General features: G+C 38.5%; 1 protein-coding gene across 5 annotated transcripts in view; it reads right to left on the bottom strand.

The window, feature by feature from the left end:
- LOC143038601 (uncharacterized) overlaps nucleotides 1-20,693 on the bottom strand; it is an 80,999-nt gene extending 60,306 nt beyond the window's left edge. For all 5 annotated transcript variants that reach the window (XM_076208036.1, XM_076208035.1, XM_076208037.1 and 2 more), the window contains exons 1-5: nucleotides 20,576-20,693; nucleotides 8,477-9,430; nucleotides 6,714-6,902; nucleotides 4,283-4,487; nucleotides 3,175-3,242 (exon numbers count right to left, since the gene is read on the bottom strand). In XM_076208036.1, coding sequence (XP_076064151.1) covers nucleotides 3,175-3,242; nucleotides 4,283-4,487; nucleotides 6,714-6,902; nucleotides 8,477-9,403 — 1,389 coding nt within the window. In that variant the 5' untranslated portion in view covers nucleotides 9,404-9,430; nucleotides 20,576-20,693. The remainder of the gene's footprint in view (nucleotides 1-3,174; nucleotides 3,243-4,282; nucleotides 4,488-6,713; nucleotides 6,903-8,476; nucleotides 9,431-20,575) is intronic.
- Nucleotides 20,694-22,169: the final 1,476 nt, after the last annotated feature.

Genomic DNA, 22,169 nt, shown 5'->3' with positions numbered 1-22,169 from the left:
GGGTAGAGTGGGTCCATTTTAGAGTTTTTAACCTTTTCCATACAATGATGCCTATGTAGACATCATGAGGTGTGAGTGGGTATACAAGTATTCCGGTGTCAGGGTCTTAATTATATTCATTTTGTAGTTGTAGCTGAGTAATCCCCGAATTCTGTGAACTGGCTTGATTTTTCTGTTTATTATTATTACTCAGTAAAGGAGAATGAGTAATACAGCAGTGACTTTTATATTTTATTACACAAGTGTTGTGATACATCAATCATCGTACCTCAGGCACCTGATGCTGCGCACGAGAATTGGACTCGTATTTAAGAGGTTAATGTATTAGGTTGGAAAGAAAGTAATATCGTTTTTTCAAATAATTACTTTAGAATCCTCCTAAGAACCAATCAATTGTTAATTTACATTAAATGTGTGTTCTAATGTGGTCAAGGTGCAGGGATGACCCGTCATCCAGGACGTGCTAAGATAAGAGGGAGGGTGGAGGGGAGTGGAGTGTATCTTAGGGATGGAATAGGTGGGAATGATTTTATGCCTTTTTCTTTTTGGCTACCTCCCTTGTAAGGGGGAAAAAGCCTTGGTGTATATATGAAAATTTAATTATTCACCCAACAGGAAATAGATGTTAATGAAGAGCACTTAAGACCCTGTATGCTCTAGGCTAGATAGAGTGAGAAATGAGGAGGTGAGGAGAACAGGGGTGGAAAGGGAGCTGGGAGATAGGGTTGATGAAAGAATATTAGGATGGTTTGGACACATGGAAAGAATGAGTGAAGAAAGACTAGTAAAAGAGGTATGGAAGACAGATGTGGAGGGAGTGAACATAAGGCGACGTCCTAGGATGAGGTGGATGGATGAGGTGAAGGGGGCTTTGGGGAAGAGGGGAATGTCTGTTGAGGAAGGACGGGAAAGGACAGAAGACGGGTGAACGGAAAATGGTTGTATATGGATGATGTTGTGATTGCATGAGGTGGAATGGGCGGGGGGATTGGGGGTGAGGTAGTATGTGTGAGCAAAAGTTGATGCAGCCCGAAGGGCAATGGGGGGATGGAAAGGGGGGTCGCCGATTTAATGAAGCGGCCTTGCTGTGGATGTGCTGTGTCCTGCGACACTGCTTCTGACCCAGGGCAGTGGACAAGGTGCAGGGATGACCCGTCATCCAGGAGGTGCTAAGATAATAGGGAGGGTGGAGGGGTGTGGAGTGTATTCAGGGATGGAATGGGTGGAAATGATTTTATGCCTTTTCCTTTTTGGCTACCTCCCTTGTAAGGGGGAAAAAGCCTTGGTATATGTATGTATGCTCTATGAATACAAGAAAAGCACATTGGCAGCACAAGCTACAAGAAACATTTGTTCTGTCTATGGCAACAATGTTTTGAATGTTCGAACATGCCAACGGTGGTTCGCAAAGTTTTCTTCAGGAAACTTTGATCTCAAAGATTCCCCTCGTTCAGGAAGACCAAAGTCAATTGATCAAGAAGCCCTTAAAGGTGCAGTAGAGGCCAATCCAAAGTCTACGAGTAGAGAATTGGCTCAACTGTTCAATACAACTCACACAAGCATAATTTCAAGCCTTCATAGACTAGGAAAGGTCTCAAAACTGGGACAGTGGGTGCCACATGATTTGACTGATAACCAACGCAACCAAAGATTGACAATCTGCACATCATTGCTTTCAAGAAACTCTAGACATCCATTTTTGGAAAGAATCATCACTGGGGATGAGAAATGGGTTCTTTATAACAATACCCAACGCAAAAGACAGTGGTTGAGTAAAAATCAAAGTCCAATGCCAGTTCCAAAGCAAGGATTACACCCAAGGAAGATCATGCTTTGTTTATGGTGGGATATGAGAGGACTGGTTCACTATGAGCTATTAAACAGTCACAGCTGAAAAATACTGCTCACAACTTGAAGATCTAAGAGCTGCCTTATCGAATAAAAGACCAGCACTGCTCAACAGGAAAGGTGTTGTGCTTCAACATGATAATGCTAGACCACATACAACAAGAATCACCCAGGAAAAAATTATGAGTTTCAATTGAGAAGTTTTACCACACCCACCCTATTCTCATGATCTCTCTCCATCGGATTTCCATGTTTTTAGGTCTTTGAAGCATCACTAAGTAATACGATTTATGAAAATGATGACCAACTAAAAAATTACCTAGATCTGTTCTTCTCATCAAAACCCAGATTTAGAAAAAAACAGGTATTAATAACCTGGTGAAATGTTGGAGATTTCATTGAAAATGAGGGAAACTACAGCCAAAACCAATAATCAATTAGATGTGATTTTGTAAAATAAAATAGATATGGTTAAAAAAACGACATTACTTTCTTTCCGACCTAATATTTCATTGCACATATTTCTTTGCAGTTTTTCCATTTTTAGTCTTTTGTGTGTTCTCTACAGGTTTCTTTCATGGCAGTGAGAACACAGGGATGATCCTTCATGCATGAGGAGCTAAGATGCGAGGGAGGAAAGGGTGGTTGATGGGAGTGGAGTGAGCGGAAGTGGGCACATGCCTTTTGACTTGGCTACCTCCCTTATAAGTGGGAAAAAAAGCCCTTGGTGTATATGTGTGTATATGAGTGTGTGTGTGTGTGTATATATATATATATACATATATATATATATATATATATATATATATATATATATATATATATATATATATATATATATATATATATATATATATATACCTTTCTTTTATTTGTTTTGTGACCACTCCATCCTCCATACACAATCCCTTTTGAGAGGTAAATTAGAAACCCTCTGCTTTAAAATCTATTAACCTCTTCAAAAAGTCAAAATCTTGTAGGCAGCATTAGATGCCTGATGTACAATGATGCATCATAATACTCGCATTATAAAATATAAAGTTACAGCTGTATTACTCGTTCTCTTTCGCTCTGAATATTAATAACCACAGAAAATATGATCAGGCCAGTTCACAGAATTCAGGGGTCACTCAGCTACAACTACAAAATGAATATAATCAAGATGCCAATGGCGGCCCACACACCAACTCGCTCCTCATGACACCTTTGTAGGCATCACTGTATCAAAAGGAACCTCACAAAGTAGGTAACAGCTGAAAGTGTCTAAAATATCTAGTTTTCCCACTCCTATAACATATATATATTATATATAGTTGAATCCCTTACCTTGGATTTCACTGATGTTGTTCCTTTTCTTGGGCGTCCACGTTTTCTCTTGGGTGGTGCATTTGGGTCTGTAATTTGAAAGAAAATACCATCTATAACCCTTTCATTGCCAAGTATCCTGATTATAACATTTAAGATTTTGTTCCTTTTAAGCATGAATATTCTATTCAGCACAGGTGGCATATTCGGACATATGTTCATCTCGCACTCGCTTAGTTGGGGCTTTGCATTCCACATTTCTCTGATTCCAAGAACTGACTTACCTGTGCCAACAGTCCCTAAAGTACTTTAGGCAAAGGTGACTACTTTGGCCACAGCCATGCTCCTCCTGGCATAGGATTCTGACCTATTTCTTTGAGAAATGTTTCTCAAACTTTCATACATACATACATATACCAAAGGCTTTTTCCCCCTCACAAGGAGAGTAGCCAAAAAACAAAGGCATAGAAACCACCCCCATCCATTCCATCCCCTATATATTCTACCCCACCTCTATCCTCTTCCCTCCCTCTTATCTTGACACCTCCTAGATGACGGGTCATCCCTGCATCTTGTCCTCTGCCCTGTAAAACCCCTCCATCCCCTGAAATATTGCAGTGACCCCTTAGTTCAGGGTTAAATAGGATGACATGCTCATTAAGGACAATACAAACCAAGACAGGAACACTGGCCTAGAAAAACCTCAGTTTCCTAAAGGGTCAAGATGAAACACACAATTCACCCAATTGATTTATTGTCTTTATTCCTTATTACAGGTCACCTAAAGCCCTAGAAGACTGGCCACAGCCACCAGATTAGCCCAAAAGTCACTCAGTGAAAAGATTTTGTGGAGCTGTCCAAACTGAGCTACTTTGGGCGAGTGATAAGGAGTGGAGACGGTTTGAGGCTGTCCCTATGGACCAAAGCCCTACACCATTCTTCTATGCTAGAGTAAACAATCTCTACTCATAAAGGAACAATGATACTATTGTACTACTTTAGTCCTTCATCACACCTTCCACAGAAACACCTCAAGCTCTATGACACAACTCAATCATGAAGTTTTTTGCTATAAATTCTGCCCTTGCATCAACAAGCACAAACTAAGTATGAATATAAATGCACTAACCTGCAATGTCAACAGGTTCTTTTTTCACCCGTGGTCGTTTTGTCTGCGGTTCCCATTCTGTATCATCTCCTTCAGCGGTATTCACGTCCACCAAATTGTCATCATCTCTTTCATCAGCTTCTTCTTGCATTAGGTCATCAACAGTTGGCTCAAAATTGTCATCCATATCAAGCTCTTTAGCTTCATAGTCATCCTCAGGTTCAACCTATCAAGAAAATAAGTTGATAACCATAGTAAAAATTACACTTAAATAATTCTCAACACATTTTCACACTTACTATTAATTAGGCACAAAATTTCACTTATTCAAGATAAATATTACTGCCAACTGTCATTTTTATTATCTATGACTGAGGCCGAGATAGAATGATATCGGGATGAGTGAAGAATAGTTGTGTATGGATGATTTGATGCATAGGAGTGGGTGGGGGATGGGGGGGAGTATGTGTGAATAATATTTTGATGCTGCATGAAGGGATTTCTCCCCATCTTTTTTTCTGCATGATGGGACAGAGGGAGGGTCACCATTTAAATGAAGTGGTAACCAGAGCAACAGCAACTCAGGCCAGAGCTTCCAGACAAAATCCCACCTCCTTGGCTCCCGGACAAAATCCCACCCTCTTGGCTCCCAGACAAAATCCCACCCTCTTGGCTCCCAGACAAAATCCCACCCTCTTGACTCCCAGACAAAATCCCACCCTCTTGGCTCCCAGACAAAATCCCACCTCCTTGGCTCCCGGACAAAATCTCATGCGGCCCCTCTCGGCCAATGAGGAGCCAGTATTCCGCCTCAGCTAGGCAGGCTGAGCTTTATAAGCCAGCCCATCCAACCAGCGGTCATTATTCGTTGGGAGACCTTTCAACATAACAGAGCATCCTACAAAGCAGTCCTCACCCTGAAGACGCCTTACGACGAGGCGAAAAACTATAGTTTCGGTGGAGTCAATAGCTACTGAATACTATTACTATGCAAAAATATACCAGTTGGCATACACTGTGTATATTCAGTTGCTAATAGTAAAGTATTCTCCAAATTAAAGAATACAGTCTTGAAGATTGTTAAAGCAACTAGTGCAGTTGATTTCAACCAGAATTGCCTTAGAGAAAACCTGTGCCCCAGAAATAAATATATATATATGTGTGTGTGTGTATGTATGTATGAATGTAAGACTGAGGCTCCACTAAAGTTGTGATATTGCCATGGTTGTTCAGTGTGTCAATGGGATGGCAAAACAGTGCCATGGAGGGTGGGAGTAAGCCAGATGTTGCTTGTACACAACACTACATTTTTGGCTAAATTTGAGAATGGCTGAAGAATAGGGTGGATGGGAGTAGTCAAAATGGCATTAATAGAAATGTAGATATCCTAAAGAAGGAATGGAAGTGATCTGGGCACACATTCTTAGAGAGAGCATGGGAATGTCAGACCATTATCAGGTAGAAAGGAAATTAAGAGTAAAAGTGGAGGAGAAAGGACAAGAAGGAAAAGAAAGAATACCAGAATAGAGATTTAAATTAATTGAAATATTCAACTCATTGTTGCAAAGTAATTGTTAATTAGTGTGGACAATACCTAATACATAACTTGAAGCTAAATATCTCTGGACATCATTAAAAAATCTAAGTATGACTTCCCTTTTCCATCTCATATCAACTTCAAGAGTAATATAAAGATACTACTTCAAGAACACCAGAAGAGAGATTTAAATTGAAATATTCCACTCATTGTTGCACAGTAATTGTTAATTAGTGTGGACAATACCTAATACATAACTTGAAGCTAAATATCTCTGGACATCATTAAAAAATTTAAGTATGACTTCCCTTTTCCATCTCATATAAACTTCAAGAGTAATATAAAGATACTACTTCAAGGACTTCATGAAACCCCTTTGGACTGGTCATACAGCATTGACAGGAAACTTGATTACTTCTAATGTCTATCCCACCTTCCCACTACCCTCTTTAAATTCTATCTCTACCAACAGTCTGGCTCTTCTTCATTTTTCTTGATTCTTTAGCATCTTGTGGTGGAGGCATCAATACAACCATGAACCCTCTCAATACTATAAAAGTTTACTAAAAGGAGCAGAACAAGGGGTCCCCTCCTTCTGGTGCTTTTCTCCCACATACAATCAGGGCAAAAACAAGGTATGTTTTGACTACCCTCCCCCTATTTACAATACAGGAATTAAGGCCTTTGTACACTGTATACATAAGATTTATCTCTAGTTTAAGCAAAAGAAAAATGCAGCAACTGTTGAATCTTGTGTGTGACCAAGACTAACAAGAACAAAAGTATGCCTGTAAACACTTCGTTTTATGGGAGAATAATCTCACATCTCCCATGGGGAAAAAAAAAAAAAATTATCAGTGCTGACACAGCTGAAACCCCTGGTTACCAACACATTCTTTTCTGTTATCAACTCACCTTGGGAAAGACAAAATCCCGTCTCACAGCAGCAGTTGGTTTTCTTTTTCTTGCTCTTCCTCCATACATAGCAATGGTGTTCTGAAATTTTGTGACAATCTCTTCTTTTGAACTCTTGATCTCCACTTCTAATGTATCAACACGATCTAATAAACTAAAACATCTTCGACACATTATATCACTGTGAGCCTGCAAGAATAAATCAAAATATTAAAAAGAACTCCAGAAAACCTATATCAATAACTAAAACATTTTGGTGTTCCTCATTAATGCCATGTTTCCATATCCTTAATACAAATACACTCAAAAAAATATATATTTCTAACCACTGAAATAATTTAAAGCAACCACAGCCAGGGTTTAAACTATTAAAAAATTGGGTAAAATGATGCAATGAGTACAACTCTTGCACTTCAGTACACACAGGTAAATACACCAAGATGCATGCAAAGACATCCTACAAACAAAGGGGAATAAAACGTTAAGCTAGCTGTACTAAAACAACACTAATAGAATATCTACAATCAGGTACCAAACTCCTTCCCATAAATCAGCACATCAAAAGGATAGGCACAATTTTATACTAGAACAATAGAACCCACCCACTCCTCACATCATACAAACATACAAACACATACCAAAGGCTTTTTCCCCCCCTTACAAGGAAGCCAAATTCAAAGGCATAAGTCCAATCCCACCCATTTCATCCCCGTATACTCTACTCCCATTCACCACCCCTCCCTCCCTCCCTCTTCTTGGTTCCTCCTGGATAACAGGACATCCCTGCATCTCATCCCCCGCCCTGGGTCAGAAGCAATGCAGCAAGATAAATCATACAAACACAATATAAATTCAACCCCAACTGTATTATAATCATCTAAAATAACCTGACCCAGTACCTCCACACTCTGATCACAAAACAAGCACTAAATAGCAGACAAAACTTTATGTTTCACCAACCTCTCCTAAAAATCAATCCAATAGAAATATTACTTAAAAAACATGAAATAACTACACTGGCATGCATACAGGCAGATCACATCTATATCAAAATAGTTCCATACCAACAAAGAATCAGCTCGACATATACTCCTAATTCTCTCTGATGCAAACACCACACACAAAGAAACTTGAGCTACATTCCTTCCAGACACCATAAAAAAAAAAATAATAATAAAATAAAATAAAGTCATGGAATAACATATCAAACCAACCAATAATCTACATCAACCCATACACCTAACATGAATGAAGCAAACTTATTACTGTGGTACTGGATTTCCCTCACCAAAATAAAGCTACATGGCAGAGGCTACAATAAATACAGTAGAACTCTGGTTCTCTAAAGTCTCAAAGTTGAACAAATAGGTTCTCGAAAAAAAAAAATTATTGAGAATGTTTTTACTATGGCAGACACCCAAAATACCAGTTGTCAACCAACCTGAGCAGAGAAAAATAGAAAATGGGGGTGAAATTCAAATTTTTGTGGGAAAACATCACCACGATTAAGCTTTATTCAGCAGATCAGTAAACTTGTTTTGTTCCTCAACCTAATTGGTTCTGGAACGACTTTCTAGAATGGTTTGTGGTCGAGAACCAAGGTTCCACTATACTAAAATTATACATCACAGTAAAAGGGTTATCAAAACAGGTGGAAGATCTATTAAACCTTCCCAGCAGCTGATTCCTTTTGACAAAATAAATACTTTAGTCACAACATGCAACTAAAAAGTTACTTAATAAACCGTGACAATACCACTCACCTTTCTAGCAGTAAGTGTCTGTCCTACTAGTGAAGATAATATTACTGATACTTTTCTTGATGATGATGTAGTTTGGGTTTTGAAAACTGAAATGGAATCATCTGGATTTTCCAATGGAAGATCTACATTACATATAAAACAATGTCTTCCTATTTCTTCATCGTCATCTTCCTCCTCCTCTTCCGCTGCTGATACAGATACAAAGTCTTTTCTTAAAGCATCCCTTCTCTTGCTTAATGAGGAATTATCAGCCTTAATAATAGAACTAGTCCTTTCGCTATCAGGTACTTGATTTAAAGAGGTCACTGTATTATCACTAGCACTGTTGATGAGGGCTATACTAACGTCATTCACTGCATGCAAACCCTCATCTCCCTGCACAACAATGGTCCCGTCTTCATTTACCATGAACCCCGTTGCATCTTCACTTTGGGCCTCTACTGTAGTTACAAGAGCACCACTAAGGGTTCCAGGGTCTAATGCGGAAGGGTCCAAGGAACCTGGGTCCATAATAGTAATTGTAATGGCTTGGGCCTCACCTCCCACGTCACCACCACTTGAATCGAGTCTTTCTCCATCAACTTCACTAAGTCTTGTGTCATCAATATTGCTGAGCCTTTCACCAGTAACTGCATCAACTCTTTCACTATCAACTTCATCAAGTTTTCCACTACTGGCATCAGTAAATGTTTCAACACCATCTTCAAGTTTAGTATTCTCCATCTGAAGTCTAGATTGTTCAACACCAACATCAGCATTATCGACACTAATGCTAGGATCAACACCACTATCAAGGTTTGGTTCTTCGATATCACCATCCAGTCTCACATCAACACCTCCTCCTTCTACACCACCATCACTGCTACTTCTTCCACCACCACCTTCTCCATCATCTCTAAGAGTCACTTTTTCATCTTTACTTGACATTTTGGCTTAGATTTTATATTCCATCACCTGGGGAAACAAAGAAACAATAATTAGATATAGAGCACTCTTAGTACAGCTACAGTTACAAGTAAGAAACCAGCCTGTTTTCACTATCCAAATTTAATTTCCTTGTTATTTGAACACTTCCAGGCACATTTGACAAATTTTGGTTTACTTCAAAATATAGTAAAAATAAATTAATACTGAGCTGATTGGTCAACAGAAGCCAGAGGTTTCCATATAAAAACAAATATACTATTCAAAATTGTTACTAAATCTAAATAAATGCTGATGTTGTGAAAAGGATAGAATTTAAACAATGGATTTTGTGTAAACTTCCATTAGGTAAAATAACCTATATGAATACCAACTACAAATGTACACTGTAGCCAGCAGCATCCAAATGGGCTTTACCATGATTATAAAAACATGATAATGATTATCATTTCAGAGACATGAAACCTACAAACCCACACCAATCGGCAATGGTCCTAAGCCCATAAACCTTGAACTGTTGTTTGTATGGGAATCTCCGATATACAAAGATTTGAAGGAACGAAAAGGAAAAAGTGGTATGACAAGTATGAAAACATTATGAAAATACTATACAGAACCAAGTTTACCGCACAAATGACTGCAGCACCAGTCCTCACCTCAATATACGAGTAATCAATATACACAAGTGTTTAAAGGTATGTATCCCTTTCATATATAGAGGATTTCCTATATTGTGTCAGCAAAGGGCAGCTTGTCACCTGCTTACAGTACCAAGAGCTAGCACACCTGCATTTAGGTCTCCATTTAGCACTATGACAACAACAATATAAAATAGACCTGGCTAGAGAAACAAACAGTCACAGATAAAACCACCACACCAAAGACACAGAACACCTCACTTTATACTGCCCCACCCTATCCATTCCCAGAAAACATGTTTCTTCCTCATAGCTATTGCATGTTACCTGGAATGCACAAGTCTCCTGCAATAGATCCTGGGCAATGGGCAGATTCACTGACTGGTTCTAAGCATACATTCTGTTTAACCACTTCAGTACAATGCCACCTACATAGGCATTATGAGACATGAGTGGGTACACGAAGATGCCAGTGTCAGTGTCTTGAATTATATATTTTGTAGTTGTACTCGTCTGGGGTATTGGCTGCTTGTTATTGTGGCAAAGTAGCATTCAGTTGTTGTTGTCATTCCCTAGACTGTCTGTCCGAGCAGTCCCGTCTCCCCAAGGAATGCCATAGCCGAAACTGGGTTTTCCCACAAATCCTTTATAGAGCGTATGTTGTGTTGTTTGCGTGCATGATTGTGTATAATGCAGTCTTCCATTATGTGTTGTATGGTATGACGTGAAGTATTACATCCTGGGCAGCTGTTCACAACGCGGTCATCCAGCCTCTTCTGGTAGCTTAGAAGGCATATGAGGGTCTGGGAGTTTTCCGACCAGCACCCTAAGGTTTGGGTCTTTTAATGTGCGTGGATGTGGTACAGATGAGAGTAAAAGGGAAGAGATAGGTAGTATGTTTGTGAGAAGAAAGATGGATGTGTTGGCTTTGAGTGAAACTAAGTTGAAAGGGAAGGGTGAGTGTAAGTTTGGGAGTGTAAGTGGGAGGTTATCAGGAGTGAAGAGAGGGCGAGGGAGGGAAGGGGTGGCTATTCTAGTAAGTGAAGAGATAGGTAAACGTGTAATGGAGTGGAAGGAGGTTTCCTCAAGGATAATATGGATGAAGGTGAAACTGGGAAAGGAGATGTGGGTCTTTGTAAGTGCATATGGGCCTGGCAGTGAGAAGAGTGTAGAACAAAGGGAGGCCTTTTGGATAGATTTAAATGAGTGCATAGAGGATTTAGGGAGAAATGTCAATGTAATAGTACTGGGAGACCTTAATGCTAGGGTAGGAAATGGTCCAATTGATGGAGTGGTTGGGAAATGTGGAGTTCCAGGAAAGAATCGTAGAGGAGAGTTGATGGTGGAAATGTGTCTAGAAAGAGAGTTGATGATAGCAAATACAGTGTTTCAGAAGAAAGTCAAGCATAAGTACACATGGGAGAGGGTGGTGGATGGAAGGGTGGTAGATAGAGCGTTGATGGATTATGTAGTGGTAAATAGGATTATGATAGGAAGAGTTAAGGATGTACATGTGCTAAGGGGAGAGGGTGGGGGAATATCAGATCATTTTTTGGTGGAAGGTAAGTTGAGAGTGGAGGATAGATGGAGAAAGAGGAAAGGGACAAAAGGTAGGGAGGTGCTTAGAGTGAACTCTTTAAATGAAAAGGAGAAGGAGTACAAGAAGAAGCTGAAGGAGGAGTGGGAGTGAAGGATAGAGTAGAGCTAGGTGTGGAGGAGGAATGGGGATGGTTCAAAGAGGGAGTCACAAAGTGTGCAAAGATGGTGTGTGGAACAAGAAGGACAGGAGGAAATAGAAGGAAGGGTAGTGAATGGTGGGATGAGGAAACAAAGAAGGTTGTAGAAGAGAAGAAGCGAGCTTTCACAGATTGGTTACAAAATAGGACAAGGGAGTCATATGAGAGGTACAAAGAAAAGAAAAGAGAAGTAAAGCAAAAGGTAAAGGAGGCAAAGAGGAGAGCAGATTTGAAGTGGGGTAAGAGTATGACAGAAAATTTTGAAAGTAATAAAAAGATGTTTTGGAAAGAAATTAAGAGAGGAAGAGGAGGCGAATCAAGTAGAGAAGAAAAGGTAAAAGGTGCAGATGGAGAGATGATAATGGAAGAGAAGGCAGTAAGGGGAAGATGGGCAGAATATTCTAGGGAGTTGCTAAATGTGAAGGAGGATAGGGAGGGAAAGATAGTTGCAGTGGGAAATGCTAAGAAAATGAGAGTGATGAGTGAGGAAAATGGAGGAGAAATAAGGAAGGATGAAGTGAAAGCAGTTGTTAAGATGATGAAAGGCACCTGGGCTGGATGGATGCCATGCAGAATGTCTAACAAAAAAAAAGGAGCTACAGTGATGGTGGACTGGCTGGTGAGGTTGTTTAATGTTTGCTGGAGAGAGGGTAGAGTGCCGGAGGACTGGAGGAGTGCCTGTATAGTTCCACTTTACAAGGGAAAAGGGGACAAGTGTGAATGTAGTAGTTTCAGAGGGATTAGCTTGTTAAGTGTAGTTGGGAAGGCTTATGGGAGGATCTTGATTGAGAGGATTAGGAGAGGAACAGAGGGAGTAATTGGTGAGGAACAGTGTGGATTTAGGACAGGTAGAGGTTGTGTAGATCAGATCTTTGTGGTAAGACAAATATGTGAGAAAGCTATAGGAAAAGGGAAGGATGTTTTTTGGGCTTTTATGGATCTGGAAAAGGCTTACGATAGGGTAGACAGAAAGGCACTGTGGGAGGTTATGCAGATATATGGGATAAGAGGAAAGCTTCTAGGAGCTGTCAAGAGTTTTTATGAGAGTAGTAGAGCTTGTGTCAGGATTAGAAATGGAGAGAGTGAGTGGTTCGAGGTAAAGGTGGGACTTCGTCAAGGATGCGTTATGTCGCCCTGGCTGTTCAACTTATACATGGATGGGGTAGTGCGAGAGGTAAATGCAAGGGTAGTGGGTCAGGGATTGGAGATGGTTAAAATAAATGGAGAAAAATGGGATTTGAGCCAGCTGTTATTTGCTGGCGACACTGCGCTTGTGGCAGGATCGGAGGAGGGATTGAGGAAGTTGGTGACAGAGTTTGGGAGAGTATGTGATTGAAGAAAGCTAAAGATAAATGTGGGTAAAAGTAAGGTGATGAGATGTACAAGGGGTGAAAGTGGCAGTAGACTGGAAGTGAGCATTAAGGGAGAGTGACTGGAAGAAGTGGATAGTTTTAGATACTTGGGTGCAAATGTGGCAGGAAAAGGTGGAGTGAAGGTGGAGGTAGAATGTAGATTGAGAGAAGCGAGTAAATGCCTTGGTGGATTGAAGAGTGTAATGAGGAATAGACATTTGGGAATGGATGAAGGAGTGATTGTGCCAACAGCACTGTACGGAGCAGAAACATGGAACATAAGAGAGGAAGAGAGAAGGAGTTTGAATGTGTTTGAGGTGTCTGAGAAGTATGATGGGGGTTACTAGGCTAGATAGAGTGAGAAATGAGGAGGTGAGGAGGAGAACAGGGGTGGAAAGGGTTGATGAAAGAGTATTAGGATGGTTTGGACACATGGAAAGAATGAGTGAAGAAAGACTAGTAAAAGAGGTATGGAAGGCAGATGTGGAGGGAGTGAACATGAGGGGACGTCCTAGGATGAGGTGGATGGATGGGGTAAAAGGGGCTTTGGGAAAGAGGAGAATGTCTGTTGAGGAAGGACGGGAGAGGACAAAAGACAGGGGTCAATGGAGAATGGTTGTATATGGATGATGTGATGCATGAGGTGGAATGGGTGGGGGATAGGGGGTGAGGTAGTATGTATGAGATATAATTTGACACAGCCCGAAGGGATTTCTCCCCATCTTCTCTTTTTCTGCATGCGGGGATGGAAAGGGTGGAGATGCCAATTTAATATCCACAGCAAGTGGCCTTGCTGTGGATGTGCTGTATCTTGCAACACTGCTTCTGACCCAGGGCAGTGGATGAGATGCAGGGATGACCCGTCATCCAGGAGGAGCTAAGATAAGAGGGAGGGTGGACGGGTGTGGAGTGTATTCAGGGATGGAATGATTTTATGCCTTTTCCTTATTGGCTACCTCCCTTGTAAGGGGGAAAAAGCCTTGGTATATGTATGTATGTAGTTGTACACGAGTTACCCCAGATTCTGTGAACAGGTATGATCACATTTTGTGTTTATTATTACTCGAGTAAAAGAGAACTAGTAGTACTGCAATGGTTTCATACTTTATAATGTGAGTAGTGTGATACAAATTACATATGGCAGCCAACGCTGCCTGTGAGAATTTGAGTCGTACTAAAGTGGTTAAATCACGAAATAATTTGCAGCCCCCTCACCTTCTTATTCTGTTTTATGGAGTATTTTTGAGGGCAGAGTAGCTTGTTGCACCTTCCACCATATTATTTAAAAAGATAAAGAACATCAGATGCCAGAATCACTTCCCTTCATCCTGATATATCCTTCACTATCATCCTTATATTACAGTCTTCCAGGAAATCCTTTATCCATTCAATGAGTTTCCAACTAAATCCACGAATATGCTCCCCCGATCTCCACTATGGGTGTATTAACGATTTCAAACAAACATGATTATAATGCTTTAAGTGCTGAGATACAGGAGATAAAGTGGCCTTATAATAGGCAAGTGACGTGGATTTTGTTAAGAATTTTTTTTTCAATTGAAACTAATTGGCTCCAGAGATTATTTTCAATAAAAAAATAATTGAAAAGAATTTATGGAGCAAATTAGTTTCAATTCTTATCACAAAAAAAATATATAAATAAAAAGTCCCCAAGTGACATAGAGAGATTATATTTCATTATCCAATCAGTAAGTTGCTGTCAGAGTTGACTGATCTGAGAAGCCCTTACAGAAATTCAAAAAAAGAACTTCTTTCTTCAGATTTTCTTGCCCTTAAAACAAAAATCTAAAGGCAAATTAAGCCATACAAAGTAATTGACAATGAAGGACCACCAACACCTGCATGTAGTGGTCCAGCAAGATGTAAAGCGAAGCCACCCATTTTCAAAACCTCTCAACCTCATCACCTCCCTCTGGTGTAGCTTCGATGGGATGACACTTAACTCCAGACTAGGCCCAAATTTTCTCTACTAATTTCAACTCTTAATTTTGGAAGCTCACTGGCCAAGCAGGTTAGGATGTTGTTACTTCCAGCAAAGGTCAAGGAGATGGCAGTTCAATCCCTACCACCAGCAAAGTTGACCTATGGGCATGATGCATGAAATTCCATCCTAGCCTCCTGATTAGTTTATGATGTTAAACCCTATCATCATCAATTTCAGCTGTATTTATTACACTTTTATCATACAAAGGGAGCCAACAATTAGCAAATGCTTTTTTCTTCCTAATGCTTTCAGCTAAATATAGAAACTGTCCAACACAACACTGACAGCAGTGAAAAAGATTTGGTACTTTAAAAGTGCACACCTACACAGTAGCACTAGAAAATTAAATATCAATTTTGTAAATTAAAATACATCAATGTAATATTTTTCTTGCCAGATATAAATATCAGAAAAAGTTGCTAAAACCTATACAGAAATTAATGAAGTCACTTCGACTCCTGTAGACGCCATCTTTGTTTTAATAAATTCGGAGGTCAGAGATAATGACCATGACAACCTCCAGAATTACAGGTACCACATTACTAACTGCAGGTTAGATTAGGTTAGAATAGACAAATTTATCATACTTTAATATCTTTGGCCTCTCCATCAACCAAAACAAAGTTGGTGTCTCAAGCAATTGAAATGGTTACATTTGTTTGTTTACAGCTTTTAACAACTTTTTCTATTATCAAATTCCACCAAGGTTAATGTATATTACACTGATGTATTATAATTTACAAAATTATTTTTCTATTACTATATCACATAGGTGTGCACTTCTAAAAATTTACCAATCAGTTCACCATCAAGCCCACAAACAGAAACAGAAACCAGAGAAGAAAACGGGGAAACACCAACCCACAAACACAAACACCCAGCCCACCACCAAAACTGAGCCAAGCCCTACCATAGCATACAAACCATAATCTAACAGGGGCTATACAAAAACAACAGGGGCTATACAAAAACACTCATCAAAACATGAGCAGACTGCAAACCCCAACCAAACCCAACAACTACTACCAAGGCCTAGTCCAGATATGCATATAGCAAACCAGGGCATGCCAACAGAGGGACTAATTGCTTTAAGTCAACCAACAACAGCACAGGAGAATGAAGTAAGTTTATCCAACAAGTTTTCAGTACTAAGAGACTCACCAAAGGACATAGACTCCAGCCCAACTCCCCAAAGTAAAATCCCAAATAGAAACCATACACTAAACTCGACCCCACCTCCAGATTCAAAAGAGAAACCTAGTCCAAACCCCAAAAAGAAGGAGACCATTAATACTACACATGATCAGGCTAACCACCAATCGAAAAAACAAAAAGCCAGCAAAAAAGAACATCTCGATATTACAAAAAAGGCATGTGCAAATATGGAGCAGATGGTTCAGACTGCCCATCCAACCACCCCTACCTATGCAAATACTTCACGAGGGATGGAGTTGATGAACAAGGTTGTAGAAAAGGTGCTGAATGCAAATTCCTACACCCAAGCATCTGTATATTCTCATGGCAAAAGAAAGAATGCTATAACTTAAACTGCAAATACCCCCATCTGAAAGGCACAAAAAGAACAAAAGTTCAACAGGCAGACAAACCCACACAGGAACCTGCAAACCCAATATAACCATTGACCCACAAAAGTCAAGAAACCAGACATCAATATCCAACAGTGTGAAAGAGAAGGACATAACATCACCACTTGAATCCCAACCTAGTGTTCCTCATGACTATATATTGGGGTTTCAAGAAATAAAGGCACAAATGAGAAACCTCCAAAACTCCATGATGTACTTAACGGGATTAATCATATCCCAACTGGGAACCCCCAATCTCAACCAAATGCATCACTGGGGAAGACCCTTACCACTGCACCGAACCTTCCAATAATGTATATAAATATTCAAGGCCTATATCCCAATAGTAACCAATTCAAAATACCATTTATAGAAACATTAACTATGGGAGAGCCGGCAATAATAGCATTAACTGAAACTCACTTAACCCCAATGATTATGGACTCCGAAATTCAAATAAAGGGATACAGCTGCCACAGAACGGATAAAGACTATCACATGGAGGTGTTATAATGTACATCCTGGAAATCATCCCTTCTGAAACCATACTGTCCTATTCGAATGGTACATGTGAAATAATCATAATAGCAATTACTGTAGAAAACAGGAGAATAATAATGGCCACCATCTACATCCCACCAGACAGCTCCAGTTCAGAAATGAAAGACATACTCAGCAAAATTACAGACTGTCCTCAAATCAAAGACCACTCTAGGGAGGTGATAATAACAGGTGATTTCAACCTACCAAACTGTACATGGAGCAGCCATGGCACCATGGAGTCTGGAAAATACCATAACAAAGGAGAAATGCTTCTCTTAACCCAAGAAGTTCATACTCCAACACGAAACAACAACATCCTCAACCTCATACTAACCAATAACCCAAATATGTTAAATGATCTAAACATATCCCCAACTATATACTCGGATCACAATATAATCATAACAGAAACAAATATATCACTACTACACCCAGTAACTCATAAACAAAGGATGCCACTCTCAGATATTAACATAAACAAGGCTAATTGGGTAGAAGTCAATGAAACCCTTGAAAGGATAAATTGGAACAAAGAACTTAAGAACCAAGGCACACAGGAATGCTGGAATATAATAGAAAAACACCTAAGGAAAATCATTCATTCCAATGCACCCAAGAAGCAACCAAGAAGGAAAAAGATATCAAAAGAACATTGATACAGAAAGACATTAATGAGGAGGAGAACCAAAATTGGAAAATCACTCTCCAACAACCACAAAAAGGATAGTCCATGCAATATAAGAGAAAGAGACAGAGCTGAAAGAGAACTACGTGATCTGGAAAATAAAATAAAAACATCTCACGAAACTGAAAGGATGGACAGTGAAAGAAATGGCATAAAAATAATAATAAAAATATCCAATTTTTCTTTAATTATGCAAAAAAGAAATCCACACTAAAGAACAATATTGGACCACTAGTTAGGGCAGATGGACAACATACTACCACATCCCCACAAGAAATGGCTGACATCCTTCAAACCCAGTATGTTAAGGCCTCGAGCACCCTGTCAACTAATATCCACACAATTGAAGAAACTCCGGGCCAAGATAAAGATACATTAGAGGACATAGAAATAAGAAAGGAAGATATAGAGAAGGCTATAGACAATATGAAGACATCAGTGTCACCTGGTCCAGGCAGCATAGGCACCTACATTCTCAAAGAATGCAAAAAGAAAATCTCAACTCCCCTCCTTACACTGTGGAGAAAGTCCCTGGACACAGGTGAAATACCAGAAATATTCAAACTTGCCAATGTCACTCTCATACATAAAAGGATCCAAAAAGGAACTGAAAAATTACAGGCCAATAGCACCCATGAGCCTCAAATATCATTAAAATCTTTGAATCATAAAAAACCATATTATACATTTCCTAGAGAAAAAACAATTAATAAGAGACTTCCAACACGGTTTTAGAAGCAAACATTCATGCCTAACTGAATTGATAGACTTCCACAATTTCATCCTAAAATCCATTGGAGAGAACAAAAATGTCAATGCAATATATCTAGACTTTGCAAAAACCTATGACAAAGCTGACCATATGATCCTCATTCAAAAGACCAGATCATGAAGGATAAGGTGCAAGCTTGGGGAGTGGATTTAGTCGTTTCTTACAAATCAGAAACAAGTTAGCTATGTGGAGGGAACAGCATCAAGAGAAGAAGCAGTGATAAGTGGTATCCTGCAGGGTACTATCCTTGGCCCTATACTATTCTTGATTATGATCAACGACATCAACACCGATATCTCCAGCCCACTACTATCATTTGCAGACAACACTCAGGTATTCAAAACAATCTCTAGCAAATATCTAGCAAATCTCTAGCAAAAAAGAAATTAATAACATGAAATTTAATGAGGACAAATTTGAATTTATAAAGTTCAGTAAGAACAGACACGAAACTTATAAAGATCCAAAAGGAAACCATATCACACAACAAACATCGGTAAGAGATCTAGGAGTTATACTTTTGGATAATGTTACATTTGATCAACACATTGAAAAAACAGTATCAAAATGCAGACAACAAATGGGATACATACTTAGAACCTTCCACACTAGAGAACCAGAAACCTTGCTAACCTTATGGAAAGCCCTAGTCATCCCTATCATAGACTACGTCTACTGCTCACAACTTTGGCCTCCATACAAACAAGGCCACATAATGCAGCTAGAGGCTCTGCAGAGAACCTTTACCTCAACAATCAAAAGAACCCCAGCTCACCAAGATGTGGGCAAACACAATTAATGGGAAAGACTGGCTGAAAATGAGACTAGAGAGATATCTAATAATATATACATGGAAAATCCTAGAAGGCCAGATCACTCCACCCAAAACAGAACCTATTAAACCAGTAAAGACCCATATCACCCTGGAAGAAAATGCACCCAATTGGCCCTCCCATCAGTGCCCACTAAAAGTCAAGACGCTCCAACACAACAGCATCTCAAGAAAGGGGGCCCGACTGTTCAATCACTTGCCTAAACACCTATGGATCATTACATTACAGGTGTTAAAATGAAAGTTTTCAAAAGGGAACTTGACAAATTCTTGTCAACCCTACCAGATCAGGTGGCAGCTATGCCGTGGCCTTGCCTCAAGTTCCATCGGGGGAGCAACACCCCCTTAAGGCATAAGCGCTTTAAGGTAAATTCAAGGCAAGGTAAATTGATTAGCAGCCTCATACACTCGGATGGCATCAATGTAACATCTTCATGTACTAAAATTTAGTATCATGTTCATACCAGTGGAAGTTGAGGTGTTGCCACTATTGTGCATGTTATACGGAAATTATAATAAAAGAACAAAATCAGGAACCACTGAATAACTAAGTCTAAAGAGGGATTTTTCGCCTACCAATCCGTTCCTGGAGATTGTAAATTTATGTACTAAATAATTCCAACATGGTTAACAAATACTAAAGTCACAAAATAATAATCCATCCAATACAATTACTATAACTATTTAATAAAATCTTGATCCGATCACTTGCGGGGCAGAAACTTGGCTCGTTCCTAAATCATGCATCGAACTACTTGTATGGCAACATACAATACTCCAAAATAAAATACTATGGGAAGGCCTATTGTTTATGAGGAGTGTATTGATAGCCTTCTTAAATTGTATTGTATTTAATTACAGAACACCATCATCACATCCCACACTTATAATCAACGGTTGCGCCATCTTAGATTGACGTTCATAACAAAACAGCATTTGATAACGAAAGGAATTTACTTAACAAAACTCTTAGCACTAAATATATATATGCATTTAAAATTATGGTATTTTCAGACAATAACATACCACTGAACAATTGATACAGTGTAGTACTAGCCAGTTTTTGGCTAAAAACGGGCGGCGTGCTGTCATCCCTTGTCTTCGACGCCGTCAGCCATCCTGTTTATGAGTATTCAAGGTGTGCAACATCATACATATAAATTCATCATTATAAATATTGTCTATTTATATAGATAATTGTTTTTCATATAGTAATTTTATTATATTTATGATATTATATATTTACAAATATTTGTATGGCTTTATGTAAGTTCCACAGTATAAATCTAACTTGCTCAAACTATTGTACAGTTGGTATGCGTGTTTTCAGTTATATATATTCTAACTTTGTCGGTTTCATACAACATAATAACGTATAAGTTACATCCTATCAAAGTCACTATTCAGATCATAATATTTATCATTCCCTTAATAGTCTATATATGTTGTCTTGAAGCGGTAGGAAGTGATATTACAACAAAATTCTTACGGACCTCCTGCGAACATTTTTGGCGGGTGAATTAAAATTTGGTTTGTGTCTTTAAAAATATATTTTTTGTGTACTAGCTGCATAATCATTTTTGTTTCACCTGGCTTTATAAGTATTTCTTCTAAGTAAAACACAAGTAAACATTACTTTATTTCTGAGTTTTGTGCTCCTTTAGATGTATCTTACCCATGCTCCTTTATGAATTTCCTATAACCTATTATCACCACGCCATTCCAACTCCCAAGTTGAAATATGCTAAATGATCATCCATGGATTAAATATTCTCAAACTTTTTGTGAGTGAGGTATATTCCTTATCCTTAATTGAAATCCCTTAAAAGTATATTCATTTCATACTAATATTATATATATATATATATATACATACATATATATATATATATATATACATATATATATATATATATATATATATATATACATACATACATGTATATTTAGAAAATTAATCTATTAATTGCCCTTCTTTCATGTTAAAATACAATACAATTTCAACGAAATCGACACCAACTCCCTTGGTCATATTGTTTTATGTATCACCAGCAAAATAGGCTTACCTTGGAAAAATATTGGTTTGTTTAGTACTATCAAACTATATCATAGTAATGTACCTTTTAGAAATACAAAGTAAGTGTGCTACATGCTTTACGAAAAGAAGACTTATAAACTGAAAGCTTAGATCGATATAAAGAGTAAAATCTTATTACCTGAAATTCGAATACGGTAAAAGCCGTTGCGTGGATGACGATCTAGACTCCTAGAGTTATAGTTCCTGTTTTCGGTTCAACTAATATTCTAACGAGTATATCTGCATTTGAGTACAAATATATATGTATATATATATATATGTATATATATATATACATATATGTATATATATATATATATATATATATATATATATATATTATATAATATGCTATTAAGAACACGGGTACGTGTGTTCACTTATGCAAAGTAGACCACCTTTATGTATCACCAAGTTGTCTACTTTGCATATGTATATATATATATATATATATATATATATATATATATATATATATATATATATATATATATATATATATATATATATATATATATATATATATATATGTGGAGTCCACTA

This window comes from Oratosquilla oratoria, chromosome 24, assembly GCF_046742065.1.
Source record: "Oratosquilla oratoria isolate Oo_2021 chromosome 24, ASM4674206v1, whole genome shotgun sequence".
Taxonomy (NCBI): Eukaryota; Metazoa; Arthropoda; class Malacostraca; order Stomatopoda; family Squillidae; genus Oratosquilla; species Oratosquilla oratoria.
Note: the sequence above shows the minus strand (reverse complement) of the source record. Positions and strands in the feature narration are given on the sequence as shown.